Source organism: Giraffa tippelskirchi, chromosome X (genome assembly GCF_054371585.1).
Source record: "Giraffa tippelskirchi isolate mGirTip1 chromosome X, T2T-mGirTip1v1.2.pri, whole genome shotgun sequence".
NCBI lineage: Eukaryota > Metazoa > Chordata > Mammalia > Artiodactyla > Giraffidae > Giraffa > Giraffa tippelskirchi.
Window position 1 is genome coordinate 19,201,970 of NC_137289.1, and position 23,508 is coordinate 19,225,477.

At 43.2% G+C, this 23,508-nt stretch overlaps 1 protein-coding gene and 1 long non-coding RNA gene across 6 annotated transcripts in view; one reads left to right on the forward strand and one right to left on the reverse strand.

Annotated features, from left to right (window-relative positions):
* GPC3 (glypican 3) overlaps positions 1–23,508 on the forward strand; it is a 531,061-nt gene that overhangs the window by 74,476 nt on the left and 433,077 nt on the right. For 4 of the 5 annotated variants that reach the window (XM_081563854.1, XM_081563855.1, XM_081563857.1 and 1 more), the window contains exon 1: positions 20,075–20,394. In XM_081563854.1, the coding sequence (XP_081419980.1) occupies positions 20,220–20,394 (175 nt within the window). In that variant the 5' untranslated portion in view covers positions 20,075–20,219. Of the gene's footprint in view, positions 1–16,729; positions 16,790–20,074; positions 20,395–23,508 lie in introns of those variants that run through there. The other variant, XM_081563858.1, reaches the window with a different exon arrangement.
* LOC145535426 (uncharacterized) lies at positions 10,247–19,983 on the reverse strand. The gene is made up of 3 exons (XR_014075413.1): positions 19,601–19,983; positions 18,722–18,850; positions 10,247–11,066 (listed from the first exon to the last, which is right to left on the reverse strand). It is a non-coding gene; the product is annotated as an uncharacterized LOC145535426 (long non-coding RNA).

Here is a 23,508-nt window from a genome sequence, read left to right on the forward strand (position 1 = left end):
TGGGGACACAGACATGAAAACAGAAATGCAGTAAGTTGTTATGGATGATGTGATGGAGTGTGTACCAGGGCACAGTGAGACCAAAAGGAAAGAAAGAAAGTGAAATTGCTTAGTCGTGTCTGACTCTTTGTGACCCCATGGGCTGTAGCCTGCCATGCTCCTCCATCCATGGGATTTTCCAGGCAAGAGTACTGGAGTGGGTTGCCATTTCCTTCTCCAGAGGATCTTCCTGACCCAGGGATCAAACCTGGGTCTCCCGCATTATAGGCAGGTGCTTTACCGTCTGAGCCACCAGGGAAATCCAACCAAAAGGAAAGAGTGGCCCAATGTAGCCAGGGGAAGAGTGAGGGACAGGAAAGACTTCATAGAGGAGGTAGCGTATTTCAACTGCATGAGCCAAAAAGCATCTTTTAAATGAGCAAAGTGCCTCCCTAAGATTCGCTTCATCGTTGCATTGGCCACAGCATCACTGATCCTGCATTCACTTTAGCCCTCTTCTATTGGCTTGTATCTACTTGTACTTTGAAAATTGGTTTTGAAGTCTTAATTGTAAGATTGTGCATCTCAAATTCGTTGACTTTGCCTTTGAAGCTAAAGCGCTTATGCTCCTCTATCCCTCAGTTAATGCATATATTACGTTGGTTAACAATGGAACATTTCTGTACTACGTGTGTCATCTCAGGCTGGAAGCTTCTTGGAAGGGGAATCCCTTTGTTGTTATAAGCTGCCTGCCTTGTAAGCTTTTAAAGCTTATTACATGAGGTGCATGCTGGGAGGTAAGGGATGATAAAGTATTTGGGCTACAAAACCCAGTTCAGAACACTTTCCTCTTAGTACCAAACTACCTCAAACCCTCAGTCACATGTCTTACCTGCTGCTAACCAGGTAAGCTCCTATCACCAAGCCTTAACACTCCCTTTCTATCAATGAGACTCAGAACCAGAGCAGCATCATTGCTTCTTTTTTATTCCTGGGGCTCTCAAAATGCTTTTCCAACAGCAAGTCATAATTCCTGTCGTATAGGAAGCAAATATCAATACAACTATCAATTGACATATGTGTGTATACACACATATATAAAACCAAAGATCTACGTAAAACTTCTGAACCTGGCTTAATGTCTTCCTGGGAAACTTCAGCTACTGCACACAGACTAGAACCCTTGGCACGATAGGCTCCCACAGGCTTTAGAGATGAAGTGCTCTTAATATGATTAGAAAAATTAAATTCTTATTTAAATATTCTCTTTACACATGTCCCTTAAATGACTTATGGCTCACTTTTTCTGAGCATGCACTTTATAGCTTGATGATCTTAGAAAATATTGTTCAAAGGTAACACATCACAGGTGTCATTGCAATCCAAAGAGATGTCTCAAAGGGAGTGACCGGCCAGAGCATCTTCTAGGATACCTCTAAGTTATCTTATTATGGCATACCTCTAAGTTATCTTATTGATGAGCATTTGAGCTTCATGTTTGAAGCCCAAATGCTTGAAAGCTAACTTAATTTGACATTAGCTTAATAACATTCATGAAACCAAAGAAGAAAAACAAAGTTGTTTGGCACTTGGCAAGAAAGTCAGTGCTCATTCTTGTTCTAACACAACTTTCTAGTGAGAACCAAGGTAAATAACGAGTTGGGAAAAATGGTCACCTATTGCTCCTAATAGTGAGATATCAAACCATGTGTCTCAAATTTAGAAAGAGGGTGAGAGAAACCTCCTCTTCCTTACCACTTGCAAACTACTTGAAAATCTGCCTCAGTAAAATCTCATCTATTTGGACTAATGGGGGTGGGGGAAGGCAGACCAATCTGAATTAGTGACAGGTTGGAATTTTGGAATGTCTTAAAACATGCCCTTTTATTAGTTGAAGTCTATGTGTACAATAACTCAAACTAACTGCTCACAATGGTTCCCAAGAGAGATTCTCAGAGACTTGCTTTCTAGAGTAGATAAGACCCATTTGTTATTAGCAGTTTCCATTGACTCATAAACCATGTGCTGAAGTCCTTAAAAAGTTTGTTCCTTTAAGGAGATAGAAATGCATTTGCAGTGGTTTAAAGAATCCTGCCCAGCAAACTTTTTCTTCATGGGGAATGCAAAGAGATCTCTCCCTAGAATCTCTCACACACAGTTGCTTGTGGGGTGAGGTAAAGGAGGTTAAGAGAAGTACAGAATGTAGAGTTGGGAGAAACATACCTTCCCCACCCCAGCCTCTGCTTGAGTCCTCCTAGTCACAGGAATGGAGATCACTACCTCTGGAAGCTGATCAGTGCTAATGTTTAGAAAAGGTGTTCCTTTACTCTCCATTATTTGAGGGGAGGACAGCTTCTCAAAGCCTCTGTGAGGGTGGATTTGTCACATCAGTATCTTTTGCCTCCCTGCCTCCTTCAGTTGGGTGTAAAAGTGGAAAGCTGATCTTGGTTGCCCACCCATCTCCTGTCCTCCCCCACTGCTTCCTCTCTCATCCTGAAGCCCTGTAATAAAAAACAGGAAACAAACTGTTAGCTGAAAACCAGTCATGTCCCTTCTTGGGTTATTTGCCTACTCATTAGGAGTTGTGGAAGATCCTAATCCTTCAAGATTTGAAAAAAGGACTATAATTTTGGAATGCATGACAGGCGGTGGCGTTGATATATTTTTGAGAAATGTATTGGGAGCAGCATCTAGTCAAATTACCCTGTATGGACAGCCTGCCTCCTTCCATCTCAAAATGCACTCACCTTTGCTCTGTTGGGTAATGTAAATACCCAGCTGCCTCTCCATATCTGGGCTGAATGTTTGTGTTCTCTTGTCTGTGTGGCCTTGACACGCCTGACCACATCATGAAGGGTCTGTATTACAATGTAAACTTCAGCAAAGGGTTTGTGTTTGTTAATCTTTGAACAATGCTCACAAAAAAAGGTTTAATAAGTGTTTAAAATTTTTTAATTGTGGTGAAATACACTTAACAGAAAATTTACCATCACAATCATTGTTAAGTGTACAACTCAGTAATATTAAGTATATTCAAGGTGTGCTACAGAGCTCTAGAACTTTTTCATTTTGCTAAACTGAAACTCTATACCTGTTAACATGAGAAACTCTCCATTCCTCCCTCTTCCTGGCCCCTGGCAGACAACGATTCTACTTTCTGGTCTTTTTGTGGCTGGTTTAATTCACTCAGCATAATGTCCTCAAGGTCTATCCAGTTATACCATGTATCAGAATTTCCTTCCTTTTAAAGGCTGAATAATATTCTATTTGTATGCATAAATGCTACTATGAGCACTGGTATACAAATAGCTGCTAAAGCTTCTACTTTCAGTTCTTTTGGACACATACATAGGAATGAAATGACTAGATCATATGGTAATTATATTCTTACTTTTTTGAGGATAATAAGTTTTTTTTAATGAGACTGAGGAGGCAGAGAAACATAAAGTAGATGCATTATTATATTAGAGTCTCTCATTTCACCACACATCTATTGGGTACTCACCATGTGCTCAGTGTGTCTGATATAACTTGAGACCTTATAGTTCTTTACAGTTCCTTGTAGTTCCTTCTTTTCTCTCACTACAATGTCATCTCCATAAAGGTGAGGATTTTTGCTTATTTTCTTCTTCTTTACTGCTGAATGCCCAGAACCTAGGATAGCACCTGACATTCATTAATTTTTTCAGCAAATACTACTGAATATCTAGTATGTATCAAGTACAAAATGATCATGAAAGTCAGTGAGGAAAGCGATGTTTCCTGTCTTCTTGACTTGTGACCAGAGTGGATGAAAGGAGGCAACAGGGTCTTTCCCCATGACTCTGTGCTAAACATTGGTGATACCCTACTTGCAAAGGGAGAAAGGGGTGAATTTAAGACCAAGAGAGAGCAGCTCAGCTAGAAATAAAGATCAGCGGAGACAGAAGCTTTTTGTGTTCCTAGACAGACAGCTGCCCATTCAAAATACTGAAGCCATATTGAATTAGGAAGAGAGCAGAGAGCAGTACTTGATTATCCAAATCAACTGCTTATCTTGGCAGGGCACAATGAGCTCTTGACTGAAAAGAATTTTATTTTACTTTTGCATCAAATTGAAGTGAGGAGTTGGGGAGCTGCTATGGCCCAAGCAGTGCTTTCAAATTAGGGGATTTTAGATGTTACCTCATACTTACTCATTTCCACTTACAGAATATTACAGAATATTCTCAGAGTTCTCTTGGGTTCAAAAAATGGTGCATTCACATAACAATGCCCATTCAAGGTCCCTCCCCTAAGTTAGCATGAGATATACTATTGCAAAAGTTTGTCTGGTAGGGAAATACCTAGGGTTCTTCACAAAGTCCTCAAAGGATTTGGCAGTCCTGTGCTGGTTCCAGGTATGCAGCATTTCTTATCCCTTCTGTGAGCCTCAGAGATTTTCCTTGTCTATTTTCTACTTTTAAAACCACTACCACCGCTTATTCCATTCCTTAGGGTCCTTTTCACTTCCTCTGGGGTAGGCTGTATGCTCTCCCGTTATTCTCTTCTTGCGGTAATCCCAGTGCTGATACTTCAAGGGAATAAGAAAGTCACAAATACAGAGAAGAGTTACACAAACTCAAGCCATTTCACAAAGTTCTTGTAATTAGTTCCTGCTTCCTTTCCTCGAAGGTACCCAGAAGCCCCAGTGGTCTGTTTTCTTTTATCTGTGAGGGTGGCACTCCTTCTTGCTTATAGGATAAGGCAACACTAATTAGCCTAGCATTCAAGGTCCTCTATAAGCAGACTAAGGTCTAGCGCTCCATTATTATCTCCCACTTGTCTTCCAGTCTACACAAACTGTCTGCTCCCATCAAATGGTCTCCTAATTGTTTCCCCCCAAACTATTTTCATTCCTGTTTCCTGGTCTTTGTTCACATTAATTCTCTCAGGCTCTCTGCTACTCTTTCCTCAGGGCTTGGAGTCTTACCTTTTGTGACCACCTGGGCCCTTTGGGCAGAATTGCTCCTTCCTTGGAATTCCAGTAATCCTTCTAGCGTGAGCCACTTCTCTGGATTTAGCACACGGGAGTACATATGTGTGCAGGTGTGCCTAAAGGCAGGTGGTTATTCCATCTCTAGGACTAACAGTACTATGCACTGAGTAGGTACTCAGTAAACATTTATTTTTAATGATGATGTCATGTTCTTGAAGCCTGTTCTTTCTTTCTCTAGGTAATGTTTACTAATGTGAATGAAGTGCTGCTGAGACTTGCTCATGTTTTTAAAAAGATGAGGATGGTGATGACTCAGTGGCAAGATCTTTTGGCAGAGAATTCATCTTGAAAATACTTGTATTATCCTAGCAACACACATGTAACAAGGGGAAACAGCCCAACAGTCTTAAGATAAAGCAGGAAAGATTTTTAGGATTTTAGTAAGCAAGACTTTCTTTCTTTCATGCTTGCTTTCTTTCTTTCTTTCTTTCTTTCTTTCTTTCATCAAAGTGATTAAACACTGGCATGAGCTACAGAGGTAGATTATTGAGAAAATTTGAAGGGCTGGACAATTTATTCATTCATTCAAAGGAAAACTGGGAGGCAAAGTAAAGGAAGGGGGAAAAGTTTAAGTATGAAGGATTTGGCATTTATCCATGGAAAACAGAGGAAGGCGGATACAATCTTTTTTTTTTCTTTTGCACTTTTTGGTCTTTCAACTATGTATGGCTTCCCCAGCAGGATGAAGAGCCTTGTGGTGGGTGGGGCTCCTTCTTCACTGGGTTGTAGAGCCATCAAGCAGGCCAATAAAATTAAAAAGGCAGCAGATGTTTTTCTCCCCAAAGAAGGGGTTGAAATGGTTATTGAGTAACTGTTTTTGTGATAATGTCCATATACATTTAATCACAAAAAGATACAAACAAATGACAATTGTAGCTCTGATATACTTCACCCAAAGAAGTGTTGGGGGTGAGGGGTAGAAAAGAACTTGCTAGTACAACAAAGGGGCATCGGGAGTTGGAAAAAAGATAGGCTCATACATGTAGCAGGACAGGAAGTAAAAGAAAAAAAAGAAATACAAAAAGTCACTGAATGGAAAGCACGAAAACAAAAATATAATGTTAGTGAGATACTCACTACTGGATAGCAAGTTTGGAAGTTTGCGATTCGATTCTTGGAGGAAAGTACAGACAATTTGGCATGTATTGCACAAAAAGCTGGTGATCAATATAGAATACATCAATCCCAGAAACATCAGACTTTTGACTGCTCATTGACACAGTAATTTCAGGTGTCCAAGAGTAGGAATCTGTGTTTTTAATAAGTGATTTTGTTGATTCTTTGTTGTTCTTATTCAGTCGCTTACTCATGTCCAACTCTTTGCAACTCCATGAACTGCAGCACGCCAGGCTTCCTTGTCCTTCACTATCTCCCTGAGTTTGATCAAACTCATGTCCATTGAGTCAGTGATGCCATCCCACCATCTCATCTTCTGTTGCCCCTTTCTCCTCTTGCCCTCAATCTTTCCCAGCATCAGGGTCTTTTCCAATAAGATCAAAGAAGTTTGGGGAGCACTCTCCTATAAGGTAGTAGGAGTTTCATCAAAGTGTGAAACATCAAACGATTTCACTTGAAAGACAAATCATACAGAAGACAGAAGGAGAAGTGGGATAAAAGATTGAAAATATGATTTGAGGAATAATTATTTTTTTTTGCCCTTCTTGCTCCCAAAATGATTAAAGGTAACATAGTTATTAATAATGGATACTATCTGCTTGGCACTATACATGTATTTTATTATTTAATGCCTACAACAACCCCATGAGGGAGAAACTACGGTTGTTATCTCCATTTTACAGATGAGGAAACTGAGACTCAGGTTAAACTATGAAAGGGTGGAGCTAGGAGCTAGAGCCTCTGCTGCTCTTGTTTCATGAAACGGTTTACAAACATCAAAACAGACCAATCCAGAAATCCCAGAAACAACAGCAAAAAACACAACTAAGTGAAGAAATTTGGATGAAGAGAAAGCAAAGGAAGGAAAGTGGGTGAAGCTGAGATAGGGTACTGTTCATTAATTCTACATTTGGCTCTGAGCTTTCCAACAGTCAAAGGGAAAGAGGCAACATCTCTTGATTCAGAGTATCCATAAGATGAAAGCAAACCTGCTTTTTAGGAGAAACATAACGATCTCCGGTAGAATTTCCTGAGAGCAGTGTCCCATGTGGGTCCTCAAAAAGAGGAGAAATGCTTCTATTGAAAGGATTTTTTCAAAGGAGAAAGGAAACTTTACTGTATTAATTTTTTTAAAGCTTGGGAAAGCAAATGTTTAAAAAAGGAAATAATTTGAAGATGGATTATAATATTATTCCCTTGTAAATATGTTTTACAGTTCACACTTTTTATAATAAAAGAACTACATGTGGAGTTTTTGTCTTTGGAGATCTTAAAGAGAAAGGTGGCTATTCCTCTGGCGTGGATGCCTGAAGGCAAGGACTGGCTTAATGGGGCCCCCTCCAACTCAGGGGCTGTGATTCTATACTTCTGTTGCTGTGCAAACACTTCTACCTGGGGCAGCTTAACCAGTCTTAAACCTAAAGACTCAGCCACAGCCATGGCAATGAATGCTTCCATTGTGAGAATCCTTTCTGATAAAATAAATGTTTTTTTTTTTTAAAAAACACACACACACACACACACATACACACACACACACAATAAAACAAAACCTCCACAACATTCAGGATTAAGACACACCCAAGTAAGACATTTGCAGTAACAAAAGTTTCACTTAGTAAATGCTTGTCACTGGGGATGGAGAGTCAGCACTTAAGCACCACTCGTTTAACTCTGAGCGTTTGCCGAAGTCCTTTGTGTCTTAGATGTCAAAGAAATCTTTTCTAAGGGAGCCATCAGCACCACCTCAGGGGTGATGTTTTAAGCCTAATGTGAAAAAGAGAGCTTCTCTAAAACTTCTTATATGATTAACACAGTTGAATGCCCTTTATGACAAAGCATGGGGAGTGCAAATAAAATTCTCTTCAGGAGGAGACCTTCGTCCCTGCTTTTTTCTTAAATCATTTCTTAGCAATGTAACACTGGGAAAGAACTTTCACATTTCAGGGGGAGAAAAGCTCAGGGACATATAGCTGTGCGGTTTAAACTGACTCAACTCATCATGAATCGGGTCAAATGGCTCAGAAGAGGCTTCCTGGCTGTATGCAGTGAGACTGAAACCTGTAAAAGAGGAGAGACAATCGAGTTACCATCACCGTGTGTGTGGGGAAATGTGTTATGTGGCAATAGCTAACCCAATAGCATTTGCCTTTGAGGGTCTACTTGAATCTTTGGCCTTCTGTCTAGTGTGGCACGTCCAGGAAGAAGTGCACAGGAGGTTTCTCTAAAAAAAGAATGAGATGCTTGCTTCTGCAAAGAGAAGGGTATGGTTATGCCGCTGTCAAATGAAAGACTTCAGCCTTCCAACAGAAGGTGTCACCCTCTGGAGTGCTTGATGGACTGCTACCCTAACAGGTTCCCCCTTTATAAACAGAGTCCAGCCGCTTTGGCCTTATCTACTTGATTCCGAAATAGCTCGTCAATTTAATAGCATTCAGGTTGTTTATGCACACACAAGGCCCTTTGAAAATAACCCTTTTCATGTCGCCAAACAGGCATTTTGAAATCAACTAATTGGATGGTTGTCTGAATTCAACTCGTTGTTTTAAAAATAACCAGTTGTTCCACTGAATTACATTTTTTTACCCCCAAGCCAATTGGTGTGTGTAGACAGAGTTTGAGTCAATCCAGATGGCTGGCTGCATTTTTGACTTGAACTGACTGGATGTTTTGTGGTCAGATATATACAGCTCTTGATAGCCACTGGGGAAATGGAGTAGAAGGGAAGGAAGGTGTAGGAAAGTTAGGAGAAATTATATCAACAAAAGTTTCCATCTTGAGTGCTGTGGATCCAGACATTTTCTGCAATCAATCCTCCCTCCCCCTCAACACACATGCACACGCACACGTGCACACACACACACACATGCACACACACACACATAGTTAAGAAAACAGAAATAAAGTAATAACATCCCTCCCAGCTGGCTCTGCTCACGGCTGTGGGTCTTTTCTTTATTTCTCTCCATGAATTTCTTCACCGCTTGGGTGGCCTGTGGAGGGATTCTGGCAACTCAGCATCATCGGTTTAGCTCCCTCTTAGGCTAACTTTTCCTTACTGTGGGGAGCTCTCCTTTGAGGGACTTAGTGCTTCTCTCAGTCTGTAAAAGCAAGGCGGGAAGAAGAGGGCTTCAGGCAGACCTGAAACCCTAATTCCAAGCATGAGGCCTGACTCTGACCCATGGAACCACTTTTCCTGAGGGAAACGGTGAATTTCCTGTAATGAATGTAACCAGTTCTCCCTGCTCAGGCATTACTACTATGTTTTGAGAAATTCTGAGTTTTATATCATCTATGGGCTCCATAATTAGCTGTCAAATTCCACTGGCATGAGGAAGTGCAGTTCAGATGCTTCCAAAGGCTACTTCATTCAGACTTAATTTAATTTCTTCATCTGCCTTTCTGATAACATGATGACAGTAGAACAGGGACAGCCTTCCCCTGAACCACCCTACAAGGAAGAAAAGGTTCTTCAAACATTTAAAATCAAACTGCAGGGGCAATTTCCAAAATGCCTTCCACTTTTTTCCCACAAACTTTGAGTGAATTATATGATACAAACTCACTTTTCTACTGCCAACATGGTGCCTTTCCTACCTTGTGCCAATGTCATTGTTTGCAGTGAATCGAAGAGCAAAAGAAATATTCTGTCCGAAACCTGGCTCTGTCTCTGTTGTCCCCAACTTCTCTCTCTCATTCAGTAAATCTCAAATTGGCATGCTTCTCAGAACATGTCATTTTTCATGCCTGGCTCTTTAAGGTGCGTATTGAATCCTGTGAGGCTTTCAGAGACATCTGGATAACATTCAAAAGTTTTTGGCTATGACATTTAGGTTTTAAACCACTGCCACATGGCTTGTTGGGATTTTGTAGTTTGGGAGGTATTGGAGGTATTTGACTTGTGTTAAGGCCCCGTCTTCATTGCTGACCTGCTATCTATGTGACCTTGGGAACATCACTTTACTCTCTGAATCTCAGAGGTTTTCTCATCAAATATTATGGGGGCAATAATATTTGCATGCCTGATCTATCTCAGAGGGCTGTTGGGAAGAACAATCCAGATAAGGTACAGGGAAGCCCTTTGTAAGAAGAATGAAGTCTTAAACAAATGTAAGAGATTCTCAAAGGAGACAATTTAACTGGGATTATTATTTAATAGGTAGTCCTGAAAACTTGGCCCTTCTTTCCCAGATCAAGAGGTTTGTTGTCAGCTCACAAAATTGCACTGTGTGCTACCATTACTTTAATTCCTGTTTGTTGGATTTAAAAAAAAAAAACAACCCAAAGATCAAATTCTAAGGAAAAATGGTATGAGTAAATATATTGCCTCAGTTTTCAGAATCCATAATAATACTAGCATAGGTTTAAGGAAACTTGGCAGGCTTAAAGGTTTTTTTTTTAGTATTAATGACACTAAATATAATGACTATGTTAAAGTAATCAGTAATATTACAAGTTCTGTTTGCAGCAAAACTAAAGTGAGAAAGTGAATTTCTCCCTGGATTTCAGATTCAGTTCTGCTTCAGTTGTGAACACAACTGCTCATAGAAAGGTAACCTGCTGTTCTTCTCATTTTAGAGGCAAGAACTAAGCCATATCTGTGAAAATACACAAAAGGACAACAGGCACATCCATCCTTTATTCTTTGATGTTTCTGTTTAACTGTCTCAGGGTTTCCCATCCTTGAGTGGTGTAGGGGCAGCTGATAAAGCCCCGATGATTTAGAAGCACACAGAATCCTGCTTTATATTATCATCTTGTCTAGCTGCTCCCATGTGATTAAATGACCTTTTTGCCATAGGAGCAGTTATACTGAGGAAGATGAACTTTCCCTTCCATCTGTGTGTGAAATGTTGTTCCTCCACATGCAGACTATCAGCCAAGAGAATGGCATTCTTTCCGGTTGTCAGGATATCATTGGCCTTCTTCCTCTGAAGAAGAGTCAATTCATAGCCTAGTATCAAGCAGAGAAAAAAGAAAAATAAATATATCATGATGTTTCTGTACAATGGTAAGTTAGAAATGATATGAGTATATGTGAGTATGACTGTGAAGTTTAAAACTAGGGTAGATCTGGCTGCAAGCTTAAGTTTGAAAACTTTTTTTTCAGAAGTGAATTTGAGCTCCTGTAGTTACATCCAGGAAATACGAGCCATTACTAAGGCTGGGAATTGAGGGTAAGGCCGAAAAAAAAAAAAGGTCTGGAAATGTAATTGTAATTGGGGAGGCCAAACGACAGAGGTTAAGCCCTGGGAAATGGAATGGCAAATCGGTGTCTGAGAATTCCTGGGCCTGTGGCAGGTCTCTTGCTGGACTCTGGCCATCAATGAACACTGCTTAGCTCTCATACTCTCCACATGGACCTGTTTTAAGGGAGGCTGAAGGAGGACTGAGCAGCAGCCAAGACTGTGAAGTTCAAGGAGACCCTCTGAGAGCATATGCCGCCTTTAAACTTATGAATCGTGTAAAACCTTGATAATCTGGCAGTCCCAGTGCTGGCACTGAGGTAAGCCTGGCAGTGAACTGACAACTGAAGATACCTGCTCACTCAGATGGTTACAACAAGCCTGGAAAATGTACATGAGGGCAAAAATTTTGCCCTCGTCACTATATCACCAGTGCCTAGAACATAGTGACTGTTCTATAAATGTTGGTAATAAAAATATTAATTAAGGTTTATTACAAATAAATAAACCTGGCTTTGATGGCTTTTAAAAGAAATAGCCTTGAAGTTCATAGGATAATATGAATACCTACAACATGCCAGAAGCTTTACCTATTTTATCTCCAGTCTCTCAAAGATCTTACAAGGTTATATTTTTCCTAACATACAGAAAAGCTGAAAGAATGTTATAGTGGACCCTAGTATTCTGACTGCCTATATTCTATAAGTAGCATTGTATTCTATTTGTATTATCACATGGATCTATCTATTCATCCATTCATCAACTGAGGTTAAGTGTTTAATCCTCATTTTGTAAGTGAAGTCTCAATCAGGTAAGGCGGCTTATCCAAGGTCCCCCAGCTAGTAAGTAATAGAGCTGAAATTTGGACTTGGAACTATCGAACTGCGTAACCTATGCCCACTTCACCACGCTGTGCGGACTTTTGTGATCACTGTGTTGCAACATAAGTTAAAGCAAGTAAACTGGAGGGTGGGTTGAAATCGACTGAGAGGTTGAAGGTACTTGTGCTGAAATCAGAGGAACATCCTAGGAAGGGCTAACTTAGCCTTTGACCTCAGAATTACAATGTGTAAATAGCAGACTAACGCAGGAGGGCACCGATCTATACATTCTACATCAGATGTTAAAGAGGAAGGGATAAATCATTACAGGGCATTCTTTTTAGAAATTAGTTGGTTTTCACTGTGCTGGATCTTTGTTGCTTCATGTGGGCTTTCTCTAGGTGCAGAGAGTGGGGGCTACTCTCTAGTGTGGTGCATAGGCCTCTCACTGTAGGGATTTCTCTTGTTGCGGAGCATGGGCTCCAGGCACCGGGGATTCAGTAGTTGTCGCACGTGGGCTTAGCTGTCCCGCAGGATGTGGGATCTTCTCAGACCAGGGATCGAACCTGTGTCCCCTGCATTGGCAGGTGAATTCTTATCCACTGTGCCACCAGGGAAGTCCTCCTACAGGGGATTCTTGTTATTGTTTTTAAGAAAGCAACTTTAATGCCATGCCGTAGACCCAGCACAGACTCAGCTTACTGTCTCACTGTTTCTGTAGATTCATAGCATAGTATAAAAATTGAATATGATACAACAGAAGATCAAGAATAGATTAGATTAGATTTCATATACTTTGTTTACTAAGGCAGGGAAATATGTAATATGGTTCAGAAAGATTTCCATAGGAAGGATTGTCACAGGTTTTCAACAGGGAAAAATGAATACGAAACCCCCCTAAAAGTTTATTACCATAATTTCCAAACAACGAAGTAATTTGTTAGGCCTCTGTATACTGAGATTTAGGTAAACATAGTCTCTTACCTTTAGTACTTTACAATCTTGAAGAGTCAACATCAAAGCCTCAGTTATTTAAAAATTTTAATGACTTAATTACAGAAATCTCTAATTTAGATTTTTGGAGATAAAGAAAACACAAAAGAAGTATGTCTGTTTATATTTCCACTCTTGCAATATTGCTTACAACAAGCATTACTGTGCCGCTCATTAGGAAAAAAATTAGATTTTATGTGTTGTACACAATACTTTGATTAAAGACAGCGCTAATGAATCAACAAATATACCTTGAGAATCTCCTATGAAGCCATTTCTGGGGTCTGTGTTGGGGATGCATTCAGCCTTCCATTCAATAAATAGGTACTGGGGGCCTACCATATCCTAGGCACTGCTCTAGATTCTGGGTACAGAAGTGTAAGAACTCTTCCTTCAAGGAGTTCACAATCATAGAGACACAGACTGTCAGAGGTAGAAGGAACCTTAGAGCACATGAAGTTGGCCATCCTCAATTTACAGTTAAGGAGGCTGTGATTCAGAGATGTTAAGTTGCATATTCAGGGTCACAATGCTCAGAGAGGCAGGATAAGAATGAGAAAACCAGCGCTTTTGACTGCTGCTCCCCTGCTCCTTCGATTATTCCAATTTATTTGGGAAGACAGGGTACTCTCACATGAAACAACTTCAGAACGATATGAGACAAAAAGCTGCTAACAAACCATATGGCATTAAGCATAAGCTTAACAGCAGTTAGGGAAGGACTGGAGACATCCAACAGAGCTTAAATCTTCTGAGTAATGACATGCAATTTATTTATGGCAGGGGAGACTTGCTGTATTTCTGACATGAGAATGAATGAGATGAAGGCATTCCAAGGAAGCCTGCTTCCCTCTGGATCTTATCATCCTGTTTTGTTTTGGTATGTTTGCTATGTTTTGGTACATAGGCAAGCATCTCTTTCATTTACAACAGAAAACATGACATAAATTAGGGGGGAAATAATGGATATAATAAAACATGAAGGTTGCGGAGATCAACCTCCATTCTGTAATTTACACCAAGTTCTACTGAGAGGCAAAATCTCATGCAAACCATATTTCCTGTCTTCTGAGTATTACTTGAATAAGAGTGAGCCAAAGAAGAGTGTTCCCATGGGATAATTTTTGTAGGAGAAATCTTTTAGTTACACATTTATCCTCACATGGGCTACCTATTATTAGAAAGTTTTTATGCCTTGTGATTTGAATAGGAATTCCCTATAATTAGGGAATGTGGGAATTTATTTTTGTAAAGAAAAGCATTTCAGAGCTTTATTTAAAAACATTTACTCAGTGACTACCATGGGCCAAGGCACTGTGCACATACTTAGCATAATGCTTCTCAAACAGTTTGTAGTGAAGGGTCAATTTATTTAATATTATTTTTATTTTCTGATATTAATGTGAACTCCTGATCATCTAAAGCTCAAAAGTCATGATAGAGACAAAAAGGTAAACATATATTTACCCAATGTGGTAAATGCAGTGGTCACCCCAGGGTTTGGTACAGCAAGTGTAGCAGCCTCTGGGCTTGGTTGGTAGGGAATGGAACCATCTAGCACTTCTCTTCCCTTCCTTTGGCTGCAGGTCCCACCCATACTGCTTCTGAACAACACAGTTTCTAATGGGTAGACTTTACAATGACCATAGAGTTAGCAGTGGGGTGGTGGCCTTTTCTTATGAGATGCTGCTGTTGAAATTCCCCAAGACTTGGTGCTGTGGGTGAGGCTTGGGAAGATGGACGAGGCCGCTGAAAGCATGAATTGCTGTCTGTGGTGGCTGTTGACTCCCTCCCATATGTTGTTCGGAACTCAGGGAGCTCTGGGGGTGGGAAAAGGCCTTGAGAGAAGCAAACATGTGAGCGGTCAATGGTTAGAGGGCAACTATTGACCTATTGGGCACCCAGGCTCCAGAGCAAAAAGACCCAGAAAAAACTTAGCAAATTTACTTATAGATTCTACACAGCATACATCCAAATAAACATATTACATTACCTGAACCAGTGAGTTTTGGGGGCCACAATAATTCAAAGCAAAACAAAGTATTCATGAATTGCCATGTGGCACCTAAAGCCATGCCTCAGGTGTCACCAGTCTTTCCATTTAAAGCTACCATCTTCTCAATCACCTAACTACAAGCTCCTTAAATTTTAGTAGAAAACTGTCTATCCTACGCAATAGAGACAAAATGTTAGATATACATTTATCTGCCCAATCAAAAAAAATAAATAAATGGACTAGGGGTAGGAAGAAATATGTTAGGAATCTAGATCAATATCCTTTATACATATGAAGACAGAATGGAAAAATTTCTTATTTGCAGCAATCAACATGATGCCACAAATAAAAATCTCAATAGTTTTTTTTTTCAAAGTCTTGAACTCTAACTTACAAGAACCTCAGGATATTTTGTGGATTTAGTGATGGCAAAGTCTAGTCCTGGTCTGGGGAGAGGCTATCCATCCACAACTCATAATGCAGGCATCTCAGCTGGGTCTATTAATTTTCCACACACATGGAGCCAAATTCTGCCTAGGATTATTATGCAATTTTCAAAATGGCTTTAAGTCTTTCAACTTACAAAGTTACCATTTACATTGCACTGGCCTGCTGGCTGGGATGAATGAATGAACACTCTTTCCCAAAGGACCATAATTCATTCTCTGATCATAGCTTATACGTTTGGGAGAATTGGGATCAGTGTGCCTGGCGCCTCCCCTCCCCTCCACCCCACAAAGGAGTCATACACTGCAAGAGAAGGAGACAAAGTGGCTGTGTGCCATAGAGCACAGAGGTGTGGCTAGGGAGGTGCTGACTGTGAGCAGGACCAGTCTAACATATAAGCAACTGTCTACATGATGTGATTTCAGGTGTACCAAAAAAGGCCTCATTGCCCCTCAGTTTAAACACTCCCTTCCCACTGGCAAATGCCTGGAATTCCACAGTTTTTAGAGCCCTGTTCCTTTGGTTTAAAGCTTTGATCCCTGTGAAAATACCCCCTACCCTGGGTGGGCAGCCCCATTGTATCCCATCGACCATATACACTGCGAGTGGATGAGTTTTAAAATTTCTTCTCAGAAAGGAGGTTTTGAGGGTGGTGTGAAGGGGAGAAGATACTGTGTACCTCAGGGGGATGGGGAGAGAGAGCATCACCTGGAGGGGGGGTGGTGGCAAGGGGAACTGGGCCCAACACAAACCATGTGTGCGTGTGTGGCCGTGTGCATGGCTATAGATGAGCCCCTCCCATGGCGGCAGCTGTTGAACACCCTTTTTTAACCCTCTCCCAGAAACCTTGATTTATGCTGCTTTTGGAGTCATAGAACCAGACTCTCCTCCCAGCTACAGCAAGATAATAGCTGCCGGCTACAGCTGGGAATTCTCGAATTCTTTCAAACTAGAGACTAGGAACGAAAGGTGAAGAAAAGTTCTTCTGGGCCTGTTGTGCTAGGTAGCCTTCCTCTGAGGCCCAAAGAGGGAAATGGGGCCCAATGGTGTTATCTAAATGCTTCCAACTGGGCCTGAAAGCACAGAGCCATGAATTGTGGAAAGTGAACACCGGTGCTCAATCAGCACATCCTTTTGTGTTTCTAGACTGATTGTTTCTCTTTGTCTCTTCCAGCTGAAGAGTAAGGATGAGTCATTGGCCTGACTTCGAAAATGAGGAAAGGAGCCCTGAAAAGTAAGATGGTTGTTTATGTAAAAAGAAAAATAAAACCCAATCTTAATTCACAGTCACCCATCTTGGCGGTATATAGCAGATAAAGTAACAGCTTTAACACTTTGGTAAAGGAATGGGATTTTGTCAGTAAAACTCCACACACTGGACACTGGCAGAATGGACAGCTGTCCACAATGTCCCTGCAGTCTGTCCTGACCAAAAGCTTATTCTTCAGTGCCTATTCCAGGGCCTGAAATCCCACAGGCAGAGTCTTAGCTTGGGGACTGAAACGTTAGAAAGTCTTGGGGAGTCACTTATAAGAAAAATGCAACCACTCCTTAAGCCTAGCAAGTTTTATTAACTCCTACCTTAGGTCGGCTTAAAGCCCTCGAGTAGCTGCTTGTAGGGGGAGCAGAAGCTTTAAGGCCAAAACCTTAAATATTTGCCAAAACCTCAGGGTGAGTTTGCTTATGACCGAAGTCCAAATTCTACTCTTTCACATACCACCACACAAGTTTTGCTAAATCCTCATATTCTCAGTACTATTAAAAAATTTTAAAGCTAACTCACAGTTTAAGTTAATTTATCATAGCATTGTCTACTAACTTTGTCTTAATGAAATCATGGGTTGGATGTACTACTATGCATGTTCATACATTTCTGATCCACATTACAACAAAAATTTATTAAAAAAAAAAACCCCAAACTTCACTGGTCCACATACCACCAGAGATTCACACACCTCACTTAGGGAAGCACTGCCCTGGCTCATATAAAGTATATTAGATATAAAAGTATATATTAAAAATAAGTCATAGTCCCTCCGTTCAAGGTACTCAATACCCAGTAGTTGAAAACAACTGTTGCCTTTGTAGTTAGTTGCATGAGCTCTGGAAGATCATGAATTTATGGGAGGTCATGTCTTCCTCTGCGAGGTCATGAAATTCAATCAATGCTTGCCTTCCAATCTGCCCTTTGGTCACAGGGCTCCACAGGTGGAACATATCAAACTCACCAGCCAAATTATGACTCTTAATTGGTGTTTCTTTTAAAGTGGATATGTCATTTGTCAAATGTTCAATGCAGGCGCAGGCCTAGCCCCAGGCAAAATTATGAAGTAGGAGAAGAATGCCAGAGACATAGGCCGCACTCAAATGTTTGTTGAAAAAAGAATGAATGAGCCCTCCGTCCTTGAATCCCTCTCTCCCAACCCCCGCATCCACTTGGTGCCTTTTAAAATTCTATCTCCTAAATATCTCCAGCAGTGTTTTCCCTTTCCAAGTCTCCTCTGCCACAGGACTTTATCATTTCTTGTCTGGATTATTTTCACAGCCTCTTAACTTGCTTCCAATCTGCTTCCTTCTCTAAGCCATTCCCCACAATGTTGGTGTAGAGTTATTTTCATAGGGCAAACAAGATCATATCACCCCTCTGCTTAGAAGTTCCTTCAGTGCTTCCCCAGGCTCCTTTGCATGGTTTGGGGACTCATAATCTGACCCTTGCATACCTCTGCTGCTTTAGCTTCCCTAACTCCCCAGCCTGAGACCCTTACTTGCACCTCCCATCATCCAACTGGGTCATGCTCTCTCCCTTCAGAATCTTTGTTCATATGGCTTCTTTTCCCCTGGCACCCTCCCCCCATTTTCTTTTCTCACCTCAACTCCTACTGGTGTTTCAAGCCTGACTTTAGGATATCACCACTTCTGGGAAACTTTCTGTGACTTGCCTTCTCATCCCTTAGAACTTTGCATTTGCCCCCATGTTAGCAGTTACCACATGCTGGGTTGACATTTTTCTGTTTGGTTGTCTTTCCCACAAGACCCATAGATCTTTGAGGTCAGGTACCACAGGTTAACCTTTGTATCTCATTGTTTGTACCTCACAGTGTCTGGCACGTAGCAGCAATTCAAATATTTGTTAGTGAATGAATGAATGAGCCCCTCAGTCACCTACCTTTCCTTTGCCTCTCTTCTCAGCCCACAAGTTCTGGCACACAGCCTCTTCCCCCATGGCCTGGCATTCACTGCAGAATTCTGGGGTGGAGGCTCTCCTTTTCCTTTCTTTATCTGAACCTGCTTCTCCCTAGATCAGAGACAACAGGATCAGATGGTAAACTAATTCACGCTGAGGTGTTAAGTCATTTCATTATACAAATACTTAGTGAGTTCCTACTATGTGCCAGGCATTGTGCTAAGGTGTGTGTGAGCCACTAGAAAGAATATGGCAGTTAAAGATCCCTACTTATGGGTAATGACTAAATGTGTTTCTCCTCTGAGACGTATTTGATTTTCAAAGAAGTGGATTTCAAATGATGAAATTTAAGCAGGAGAGGTGGGATTTGGGGTAGGAGACCTCTCAAACAGGCTAGCTCAGGCTCAATGAATTTGCTGTGTGAAACGGCTTTCTAATGAATTAGGCTGACTTTAAGCCTCAGGTTATCTTGTTGTCACCAGCTGTGCTTTGCTTCATGAAGGGTCACCAGGGGCTACTGTACAGGAGACATTCTTTTAACATCCTGGGATCAGGTGCCTTCTCTCACTTTGTGTGCGTCTATTAAATTAAACCCCACGGGCTGTCAGATTTTTAGCTATTCAAAGATAGCTAAACCTCCCGCCCCTCCACCAGCGGTCCCCAGCTGCCCTGAATGTGACTATTTGTGGGGTAGGTTTGTGAGCTGCGTTGGGAAAAAGAATCGAGGGAAGCCCCTCAGAGAGCAGGAAGAAGAGGTGGATTTTGTGCGGAGGAGGAAGACCTCTTGTGAGGCTCTGGTGGCCAGAGACGAGCGGGACCTGGCTGGGAGGAGGGTTACCGAAGCCAGGGACCTCCACGCACCCCAAGGAAGGATGGAGAGGTTGCAAAAATCCTCAAGGGAAAAGCCCACTCGGCTGTAGGCCAATGAGCGGCGGGAAGGAGGCGTGAGGCTGGGGAACTTCTCCCAGAGCCAGTCAGAGGGGACGGCTGCTGGGAAGCCAATCAGCGCGCCGGAGCCTGCAGCCCCTCTGCAGTAGTTATGCCAGAGCGCCCTGTGTAGAGCGGCGGCGAGCCAGCAGCTGGGCTGGGCGGCCAGGAGCCACCGCACGCGCTCCGCGTCCTCCTCTCGCGCGGCTCCTGCAGGATCCCAACACTGCGGTACCCCAGCAGTTCCAGCAGCCCCGCGCCCGCAGGCTGGCCGCGCGGCCGCCGCCGCCCCCTGGCCGCGCAGTTCGCCTCGCCCCGCCCCGCCCGGTCCCTCCTCGCCCCGCCCCAATCCGGTCAGCCCCGCCCCGCCCCGAGCCACCAAGCAGTTCCCGCCCTCGCCCAGCGCCCAGGTAGCTGCGAGGAAACTTTTGCAGCGGCTGGGTAGCGGCACGTCTCCAGCTCCTTAGGGCCACTGCCAGGCTTGCCGAGTCCTGGGACCTCTCTCGCCCCCGCTTCCACTCTCCCACTCTCTCCTCGCTCCCTGCGAAGCAGGATGGCAGGGACCGTGCGCACCGCGTGCTTGGTGGTGGCGATGCTGCTCAGCTTGGACTGCCCGGGACAGGCGCAGCCCCCGCCGCCGCCGCCGGACGCCACCTGTCACCAGGTCCGCTCCTTCTTCCAGAGACTGCAGCCCGGACTCAAGTGGGTGCCTGAAACCCCGGTGCCAGGTGAGGAGTCGTCCCTCGCGCGTTCCCCGCGCTGGGCGGTGAGCCAAGGGGCGCATGGTGGCCGTAACCCGAGCGCGCTAGCCCCACGGGGCCGCGATCGTGAGCCCAGCGGCTGGGTACCTGGGAGTGGTCCCCGCGCTCGAGCCGGGCCAGGTCTCCCGAGGAAGAGAAGAAGGGTATATGTAGACCGTGTCCGCATCTCCCAGGCTCGCTGGGCTGTCAGCGAAGATGCGAGTGGGAGAAACGGCGAGCATGGCCTTCTAGCGGGCGCCCATTTTTTGGGGAGGGGGCAGGGCGGGAAGGCTGGAGTTGGTTCTCCCAGCCTCGGCGAACTGGCGCCGCACATCCGAGCTGGTGCCTCGGGAATTTGCCACCATCACTCGCACTTACATGCCAGAATTTCAGCCTCAGCTGGACCGCGGCTCCAGCCATTCTTTCCCCAACCTGCCCTCACGCCCTCCTTTCTGCAGCCTGGGTTCCCGAGGCTCGCGGGCCCAAGTGCAAGCAAAGTTGAGGACAGATCTCTGAATCCGCAGTGACAGGTAAAGACACGCGGAGGGAAACTTTTGAGTAGGAGGGTCCCCCAAATAAGGAGGACTGAGCCTTTTCCCTTCAAAACAGCGTCTGTTCTCTAGGCTGGCAAAATTGTTTCCAAAACCATGCTGCTGGCCGGGGGAGCAAGAGTCCAAAGATGATTTAACTCCTCCCCTTCTCAAATTCATCTGCCTTCTTGACAGGCTGGACCCTGAAGGGAAGACGATTTTAGGTGGAGGAAAGTTTCTGAACGCTTGCCTTTTGTTCAGCACAACCAGATCGTGTTGTAAGGGCATATTTTAACCTTCCCTGAGCGCTGCCGCTGTCAACAGATGAATATTAATAGCCTTGTGTGATTGACTGTCCCACGGTTGGAGTCCTAAAAGCCTGCCTTAGAATCCAATTAGGACAAGTTGCTACACTGACAATGCAGGCAAGAAGAGTCGGCTTCAAACAGGTTAATTTATCAGAGGTGCGCTCTAAAAAACGGCTGGTTGTGTTCACAAACCGTAAAACGTTTGTGGCCTCCGGGGTCTCTTCACCACCCATGCATCCACCAAGGCGCGCGTCCCGCGCTTCCGAGGGATCGGGGAGCAGCCCTCGCCAAAACTTGGCTCGTGGCTCTCAACAAGTCGGGGAGGCGGGCCTGCTGGTTGGGCCAAGTTGTGAATGCGATGCGCGCCCTATGGGCGCTGCCGGCGAGCGTTCACTAGCAGGAGGTTACCTAGGCAGCCAGCGCGCCCTCAGCCTTTTCTTTAGGTGGATGAAAAGAGCCGAGCAAGCCTGCTGTTTAGTTGCAAAGGTAATTGGTCACCCTTTTTGATGACTGAAATGCATTTACGCATATGTTAAATATTGCTTTGCAGGATTTTGCTCTACGAGAGGGTAAAACTACCTCTTCCACTGTTAAGTGTTAATAACATACCACGTGGGCGTGTGCAGGAGCTGTAAGGGGCAACCTATGAATCAGTTCCACAGAGCTGAAACAGCGGGGCGAATCTCTCTCCCCTCGAAGTGCCATGGTAACTAGACTGCTAAGGCCAGAGACATGCTTTTGTTGATAATGTAAAAATTGGTCCTCGCAGGATGAGCCCCCACAAGATGAATGGGTCCAAGGTTGGGGCTGGGGCCACACTGGGCGGATTTGAAGCCAAGGAGTAAAGATTGTACTTAAAAGAGGAAAAAAGACCAGAGGGAATGCATAGATACTCATTTAGCAACCCCCCTCTACAGAGACTCAAACAGGCCCTCAGCCTCCCTTGCTCTCCCCCAGCTCTCTGGCTGCCTGCCTCTTTGCAGCATCTGTATAAAAGTATTGGGAGGGCCCACACACTGTGTGTATGAGATTTGGCCTGGGCTCCCTCCTTCCAAGTTCCCTTACTCCTGGCCTAAGGATGGCCATATTCCATGTAGAGAACAGGGACTTGTGATGGAGATTTTTCATTTTCCTCAACTATCCCCCAAACTCGATAGGAAAAATCATGTTCCGAGCGTCTTTACCATATAAACCCAGAGTTCACTACTTCACTTCTATTTAACAAACATATGCCCTGTTGAGCACCTTCTATATGGCAGGCACTGTTCTGACTCGCCCTGGAGCAAAGCCATACTTCAAATATGGTGGATGATACCCACACAGCTACCATATAGCCTGGATTTTCTGGGGGCGGTGCAGATTTCCAGCACCCCTGGCATGAAACCATGTGTCCCAAATTTTAGCTGGGCAAATACAGTCTTTGTAGATACAGAAAGCATGGTGAAAATCCTAATGTCCGTGTGTGGAAAGAGCTCATCAGTATTTCAGAGAAGAGATGATAATGGCGGACTTAAATACAATGGCAAGTGCATAATTTCAAAATGAATAAATGTGTGATTTGCTGCTGTCATTCAGTGGTTGGAAATTGAAAAAGAGCTGCAAATTACTTGATAGTTATGAACCATCATGATGACCGCTTGACATTTTTTTCCCTGTCTAAATTTTAAGCCATGTTCAGCTTGCCCGCTCCACTGTATTAACTGAATTAAAGCTTTCTTTGTCCCAGATAAAATGAGATTTGGTCACAGTAAGAAGAAATCCTCAAGAATGTCCTGTGTCACTTAGGGGGAGCATTTGGGATTGACTGCTAACTTCGACCATTAGCAGAATTGGGTTAGAGTGGAGAAGGTACATTTCTTATGCTAATATGGATGAGACTAAATAGCATTTGAGATCGGCCAGCCTAAATAAATCACTGGTGCTGAAGGACTACGCTAGACTTCCACAAAGCTGATCTAAAGCCTTACAGTCTCGTGTTCCCATTTTTTTTAAGTGTTCAAACACACAGGATAGCAATTCTAAATGGCATGTCCCCCAAATCCATAGATCTTTTCATACCCCACTCTTTTTTTTTTAAAGGATTTGTAACTTGGAAAGCACCACAGATGGAAACCAGGCACACAGTTAGCATTTGGCAGAAAAATCCATATAACTGACTTTCAGTGCAGCTCTTTTGCCCTTATTTAATTTAGAAAAATTCAGAAAAAAGCCAATGAGCTCATAAGTCTAGATGTTTATTTTGTTTTGCTTAACCTACCCACAGG